At 37.5% G+C, this 8,112-nt stretch overlaps 1 protein-coding gene across 1 annotated transcript; it reads left to right on the top strand.

The window, feature by feature from the left end:
* The first annotated feature begins 641 nt into the window (after positions 1-641).
* LOC140021289 (protein FAR1-RELATED SEQUENCE 5-like) lies at positions 642-5,015 on the top strand. Its single transcript, XM_072072054.1, has 6 exons — positions 642-2,759; positions 2,883-2,963; positions 3,131-3,202; positions 4,527-4,634; positions 4,748-4,816; positions 4,944-5,015. The coding sequence occupies exons 1-6, from the start codon at positions 642-644 to the stop codon at positions 5,013-5,015; spliced, it is 2,520 nt and encodes an 839-aa protein (XP_071928155.1).
* The last annotated feature ends 3,097 nt before the right edge of the window (positions 5,016-8,112 follow it).

Below are 8,112 nucleotides of genomic sequence, written 5' to 3' on the forward strand. Positions count from 1 at the left end.
ATAACATATTATAAACGGTAATACACACTTATGTTGTCGTTTACATACATACTATTCATGAACTATTGTAAATTATGGTGTTGGATGCATAATTGGTGGGAGCAGAAGTAATGAATTGTAGAGAAATTGGCAGAAGATGGGACTCATGAGTTAGGAATGGAGTTCAACATGGAAGAGGATGCGTACAAGTTTTACAACAAATATGCCTTTAAAATGGGATTTAGTGTACGCAAAGACTATTTAAATAAAGACAAAGACTATTTAGTCTATTTTATGCGGTTGTCATTAACGAATGACATAAGGTCCAGTGAGCTAAAGAATCTAGAATCAAAATATAATCACCAGCGTGGATGTACATACAGTTAAAATAGACTTACATCGTGTGACCAATACATTACAATCCGTATAAGTTAGTGTACATGGAGTTGTATTTGTACACAGATTGTCTTAGAGTAAAAGTAAGGTGATGTGAATCATTAATCATATTGATAGCGTAATAATAGAATTTGGTATACGAGTAATGTATGATTCATAACACATTATGAATGGTAATATACATATATGTTGTCGTTTATGTACATACTATTCATGAAGTGTTGCAAATTAGGGTGTTTGATGCATAATTGGCAGGATCAGAAGTAATGGATTGCAGCAAATTGGCAGAAGATGGGACCCCTGAATTAGGAATGGAGTTCAACAGCGAAGAGGATGCGTACCAGTTTTACAACAAATATGCCTTTAAAATGGGTTTTAGTGTACGTAAAGACTATCTGAATAAAGACAAAGACGGCGTGACCACGTCTAGGAGATATAGTTGCTGCAAGGAAGGTGTAAAGCGCAAGTACGAAGGTGATGTGATGCCAAAGAGGACACGAGCGCCGACGAAAACAGGGTGTGGAGCTAAAATGGTTATCGTGTTGTTTAGAGGAACAATGAAGTACCGTGTGCATGACATTGTCTTAGAGCATAACCATGAGTTGCACATTGTTCAATGTGCGCACATGATGCCATCACAAAGAAAAGTGAGCGAGGCTCAAGGATTCCAAGCTGAAATAAGCGAGGACGCTGGGCTTTCATTGAAACAGAGTCATGAGCTTATGGGAAAGGAGGCAGGTGGGATGGGAAATGTGGGATATACTCGGGAAGACCTGAAACGATATCTTCGTACTCGACGGGAAAGGAGTTTGAAATATGGAGAAGCAGGTAGCATGCTGAATTATTTTCAAGAGCAAACACTCGAGAATCCATCGTTTTTTCATGCCGTACAGCTGGACTGTGAAGAGCAGATAACGAATATCTTTTGGGCTGATGCAGGAATGTTAATTGACTACAAATTTTTTGGAGACGTAGTCACATTCGACACAACCTACAAAACAAATAAAGAATACCGGCCACTTGGAGTGTTTGTGGGTTTTAACCAACATAGGCAAATTGTGATATTCGGTGCTGCCCTTATGTATGATGAGACTATAGATTCTTTCAAATGGGTGTTTGGTACATTTCTAGAAGCAATGTGCGGAAAGCGTCCAAGTACCATACTAACCGACCAAGATCATGCCATGGCAGCCGCTCTTTCAGTTGTTATGCCTGAAACATTTCACGGTCTATGTACGTTTCACATAAGGCGTAATTTTATGAAACATCTTGGCAATCACTACAAGGAAAATAGTGATCTTCCATACATGTTTGGTGCATGCATGTATGAGTTTGAAGAAGTGGAACAATTCAATAGGGTGTGGGAGGCGATGGTGAAGAAACACAATCTTGAAAATAATGAATGGCTCTCCGGGTTGTACAGAATTCGTGATAAATGGGCAAGGTGCATGATGAAAGAAAGATGGACCGCGGGAATGCGAAGCACCCAACTTAGCGAAAGCCTAAATGCAGCAATTAAAAACCATTTGAAACTGGATCATGACCTTGTGCAGTTCTTTAGACATTTCAATCGGGTGGTTGATGAAAAGAGACATAATGAACTGATCGCAGAATATGAAATGAGGCAAAAGCTCCCCATGGTCGGGTTAAGGCAAACACCTATGCTCGTGCATGCATCAGAGACGTATTCACCAACCGTATTTGTTGCATTCCAAAATGAATATGGCGAGTCAACAGCTATGGTTATATTGAGACAGCAAGATGCAGCGATGATTGTGGAGTTTGCGGTCATGAGGTATGATGGAGGACCTGAAAGAATAGTGGTATTCAATCGGAATGATCTAAGTGTACGTTGTAGTTGCAAAAAATACGAGAATGAAGGCATTTTATGTGGGCACGCGTTGAAGGTGTTTGATACTGTGGGCATAAAAATAATTCCTCCTGAATACATTAAGAGGCGATGGACAAAAAGAGCTCGGGCTGGAGACTGTTTTGATCGGCGAAGACGGGAAGTTGTGGCTGATCCTAAAATAATGATTTCAACTCGTTATCGGGAGCTCGCTCCAGCCATGATTAAGGTCGCAACTCGAGCAGCAATGTCGGAGGACACCAGCAAAGTAGCAATCACTGTCATATCCGATTTGGCAAAGAGAGTTGAGCTCCTCCTCTCAGAAAGTGAAGAGCAACCTTTGCAAAATCAAAAAAATCTGAATATGGAGGAACGGGATAAAATTGAAATTGTGAATGAAATGGGGGAGGCAGTAGTCGCAAGAGGCATTAAAAAACGAGGTGGTGGGAAGAAAAGTAGAGTGATGCGAAGTTGGATCAATAAATTTGACAGAGTAAAAAGAAAATCTAGATTATCAAGGACTACACAGACTACGGTATGGATCAAATTTTGGTACTCGGGGAACATTTATGCTAAAACTAAGTTATCGTTATGCTATTAACTAAAGTTTAGGTATCATTCATGATGAAATAATATTATTGCCGTGTCAATACTGTAGGCCTCAGAATCGGAGCCGACATCGGTTTCAATTGAGGAATACATGTTTATGGGATGTCGTTCATCTACTGACTCTGTTTCGGTTAGTATAAAACGGACATGACCGTTGCTTTTATTTGGATGTTTCTAACAGCATCAATAGTTACATTGATCTTACATTGTGTGATAATGTTGTTACGGCTGTCATCCCTCCTGATATACCTATTTTGATTGTCTTATACAATGATTTGGTCCATACGAAACTCGTAGACGCATTCAATGAGCCAGACAGTGAATGGCCCTCCAAACGCTATTGCTCCGAATATCGATGAAAGTGAAACGGTATGTATATATTTAGTAGTTAAAATAAAGACCTTCTTATTCGTGTAGTAGAGCTACCTTTTTTTTAGGGTTAATATCAGAAACCTCCCTTGAGGTTTCTTCTAATCACACCTAGAACCCCTCATGTTTTCGAAATCACACTTAGCACCCCTGAAATGACAACTTTGGTATCATTATCAGCCCCTCATTATTTTTGTAATCAGTTTTACCCTCCTTGTGAACTCTATTTATGTAACTCACATCCCTCCAACTTTTGTAACACTACAAAATCGTTCTTAAGCAGTGTAACATGTTTTGAACATTTTGTAATTTTATGTAAGCTTGTTGTACATCTTTATAATAGATTGTGTTTCTGTTATTAAGTTTTACAAATAATTCACATAAAGTTACACATTGTTTAAAAAATGTTACATTGATCTGAACGGTGATAAAAAAAATGTGACTATGGATTCTCATAATGGCAGCAATAGTTTCAATATGTGATTGTAGTTGTAAATAAACTTGCTCTTCCATTTTTACGAAAATGAGGTCGTATAAATAGCTTTTTGTGCATCCTAGTCGAATGGAGTTTGTAAGTTATTAATATTGCGATACCCTATTATCAAGTAAAAATGGATTGCTAATGCTATATACTCATGAATTCCCATCATCTTTAAACCTCTTTTAGATTATGTTATTATTCACTTAGAAATTGCAATTTTGGCAATGGCACTATGTCCATTGCCAAAAGTCAACATCACTGGAAACTCTATAGCTATTTAATATTAGGGAGTGGGATAGGAACAATTGTTAGATCAACCATCCCTAAATCGTGTAACATTTTTTGAACATTTTGTAATTTTATGTAAATTTCTTGTACATCGTTACAATAGAAGTCTGATAAGTTGTTAGTGTACATATGAGTCCAATATGTAATAATCGTATTTGTGTTGATAAATTTTACAAATAGTTCAATTAGAATTACACTTTGTACAAAAAATATTACATAATTACATAATAATTTTACATAATTTAGGGAAAACCTCAAGGGAGGTTTCCGAAATTAACTCTACATAAATAGAGTTCACCATTGCGGGTAAAAGTGGAATAAAAATAATGAGGGGCGGACAATGATACCAAAGTTGTCATTCCAGGGGTGCTAAGTGTGATTTCGAAAACATGAGGGGTTCTAGGTGTGATTAGAAGAAACCTCAAGGGAGGTTTCTGATATTAACCCTTTTTTTATAGTATTGTAATGGTGGGCACCCGAAAGCTGTCAAATCATGCAAATTATGTAGTTAACGTATGCTCGCTTTAATAACATATTATTTTTTATTATTCGAAGGTTCACCGTTTGGCTAATCAGGGGCCTCCTACAAGTGTCCCTACAGAATGGATGCATCCCAGATTTTCTATTTTTTCCAAGTATAACTCTGTAAGAGATGTCTTAATGGTCTGATATATCATTTTTATTATAATGTCTAGTCCAATTTAACTTTTTAAGTGAGCAATATAGGGATTGGTAATGATTTGTTGACTGTCGATTACTTATACTATGTAATGTAGGAGGAGCGTGCAGCACTTTTAACACACTGTGATGTTGATGCATATCATGTATTTGCACCTTCACCCCAGGTGATAAACTTTTATCGTTACAGCACATATTTGTGTACTGTTGTTAATTGGAGACTTGGATATCGTATATCATTAATCGTATGTTTCATTAATAATATTGCTGATTTACCATCGTTACGCATTTCAGGGAAGAAATAACACCCAGGGATTGCAACTTCGCGCTGACGTCGCCTCCCCCGAGAATGAGATTGATGAATGATGTGTAACTATATTTTGCGAACGAGACATTAAATGGTTGTCCCAACTTAGGAATACTGCATATGTACGTGTTACAAGCAGTTAATAGGGTGTTACAACTTATTGACGAGGTTGTACAGGCAGCATTGATATTTCACTCTTTTCAAATTTAGACAAGTGGATTACAATTGTAATCACATCTAGTGGTAGTAATCATCAATAGTTTGTATTGGGTTATATAAAATTGTCCGGAAATTATAAAGTTGGTAGAAAATTGAAGTAACAATTTTACAATAGAATTGAACGTGTTTTTTGTGATCGGATATTTTTCACTAAATCGACCATAACAGTTGAATGGCTGGCGTGATATGTATACCATTCTACTACATTCAATTGCATACCTTAATGGCCATAATTATTGGCATAGATCGCACCGGCAAAGGTACGATGTATAAGATAACACAGTCTAAAGTATAAATTGTCTTGATTTTGTTACGATGCTAAATTCGAATTATTATTGGGCTATTTTTATTAAAACATTATCATTTAGGCCATTTGTTTTGTATCGATTGACGAATTTAGCGCCCCATTGACATGATGTATCACAGACACATCAATTGGTATTACAAGTTTTTAGGTTAATTGAATTATGGTCAAGCCAGGTCACGACCACATGTTGGTAATAGGTGCGCATAAGAAAATGATTCCTTGGAGAATTAATTTGTAACGTTAAAACGAAGTTTTACAATGTCACAAAAAGGAAGAACGAACAGTACACAATGGGTTACAACCAGTAAGGGATATGTTACTGTTACGTTACAACTAGTTACGACTGTTTAACAGGCATGATTAATATCCAAATATGGTAAGCAATTTGTTTGAGTAGAGATTATAATGAGTATAGTTTTATCGCTACCCTGATGAACATTGGACTACATCCCTTGTTATCAGTTGTATCCCATACAACACCTGGGAACGCCGTCATGCATTAAACAGTGGGGTATGTACCTTTGAAAGTCATCGTCGCTTGATTCAGTAAAGTCAGATAGGTCCGGGTCCGATATAAGCATGGGATCTAAAAATGTGTTGAACCATACCATGTCTTTTTGCGGCCTGGATCTCGTGGAACCTGTGAAGCCTACGTTCCATCTGCATAATTTCTCGCTGTAGTCTGTGTAATACGCTTGCATCATTGGCTTGTGGTTCTATAACAAGATCCGCTGACCTTGTTCTCGGGATGCGGATGCCATGCCAGCGACAAAATACCTCTAATTCCATTCTTCGCTCACGAACAGGCTCCCATATGGGTTCATGGTCAATAACGAAATAGCCAGACGGTAGATGATCGTTGACGGTATTTTTAAAAATGTGACCAGCTAGTCCCAGAGAATTGTTGGTGTTAAGTGGAGCGTTCCTGAACTCGCGTTTGGTACCATATAAAATCCTCCCATCTGGTGTTTCATACTTGCTTATGGCATTTGTTGGATCCAATGATACTTTCCGTCTTTTTTGCCGAACATTTGATGGTGAGCTTGTATGAGACCCTTCGTTTGTGGATTGCATGACTACGCTAATACCTACTGCTTTTTGGTTGGATGAAAGGAAGGATCTACTGATAAAGAATTAGGTGGGAGAAAAAAAGAGGTAGAAAATTTTAACAGAGCACCTATTTAAGACCATGCATAGTAAATGGTTTCTTCTGACAACTTGACCAACTGCTTGCTATGTCATTTCATGTTGTTCTCCACGGGATAGTACTCCTGGGTGAGTAGATGAAGGCATGGCAACCACCTATTAACGAGACAATAGACTCAACGTTTAGTCAAATGTATAGTGTGTGGATGAAATAATTGTTTAATTTGATTCGATCATGACCTGTACTCCAACAACAATTTGGGTCAGGTGAGTACCCAATTATTCGAAGTCACCTTACTTTTCAAGTGTAACAAGAAGTTACCACCAGTATTTACGTAAATTACAGGACGTTAATAAGCTATTACCGCTTATTGATGTTCTTGTACAGGCACCTTGTCATTTGCCTATATGTTAAAATTTAGACAATTTGTTTACAATTGTATTAACGATAAGTATTACAGATAGTATTACAGGCACTTCAATAGGTATTACTCCTTCAGTACAGAAATGAACTTACAATTGGCGGCTTGGCTTGGTTCCACATGACCACATAATAAGTAACAGTTTCGCAGAAGAACATGATACTTCGTTGGGACAAGTAATTTGAAAGTGTGATAACTAATATTTAAAATGCAACAAATTTTGATTACGCCATGTACATGTTGAGTTACAACCAGTTATGTATATGTTACAATTGGTATTACAACTAATGAATATGCAAACGGCAGTTTTTCTGATATTACAACTAGTGATACTACAACTAGTGATACTACAACTAGTTAATATCCGATGAACATTTCCTCTTCTCTCGTTTGCGCAATTGCGCTTGGCACAAACAATAAGTCCAATTTATAACACATATAATTTCTTAGACACTTTAGTAAGTGTCCATTGAGAACATAGAGATGGTCGATTCGAACCCCAAAACAATTGATGTAGCGAGGCCTTCTCGAACATCTCATTAAATTAGCGAGATCTTCTCGAACATCATGCAACCTACTGGCTGCTATTTGGCACCCAAGAGCTTGATTTCTGTGTGAACCCTCTATTGATGACACTGCAATTGAGGTTAGAGGAGGGTTGAAAAATACTAATAATAAATTTCATGCACGGGTTCATTGCCACCCTTCAGTAGAATGAAATAGGAAGTGTGAAGTTATTGAAAATGAAAAATGTTTGTGTAGTAATGAAAGGTGGACGGAAAAAAATTGGTGTTGTTGAGGGATATACTACTGCAACCGCGCCCTTTTATAGTCCGCAGGACCCTCACAATGTAGTAAAATATCACTGGACAACGCATTCCAGACCAAACAATTTTGTCGTGGCAGTGGAAGCTGTAGAGTTCGATGCAATTAATTGAATTGTGTCAAATCTGTTCACACAATAAAACAAATTATGACAGCTGGCTCATGAAATGACCTATACACCAATATTAAGGGTCATGTGGATAAACAGTTACACATCAGTAACGTGTACGTTTCACT

The sequence above is a fragment of the Coffea arabica genome, chromosome 11e (assembly GCF_036785885.1).
Source record: "Coffea arabica cultivar ET-39 chromosome 11e, Coffea Arabica ET-39 HiFi, whole genome shotgun sequence".
Classification (NCBI taxonomy): Eukaryota; Viridiplantae; Streptophyta; class Magnoliopsida; order Gentianales; family Rubiaceae; genus Coffea; species Coffea arabica.

Coding starts and splice junctions, on each gene's coding strand:
- LOC140021289 (XM_072072054.1), top strand. CDS start 642: ATGGATTGCAGCAAATTGGCAGAAGATGGGACCCCTGAATTAGGAATG. Junction 2,760..2,882: donor CAAGGACTACACAGACTACG/GTATGGATCAAA, acceptor TCAATACTGTAG/GCCTCAGAATCGGAGCCGAC. Junction 4,817..4,943: donor TATTTGCACCTTCACCCCAG/GTGATAAACTTT, acceptor TACGCATTTCAG/GGAAGAAATAACACCCAGGG.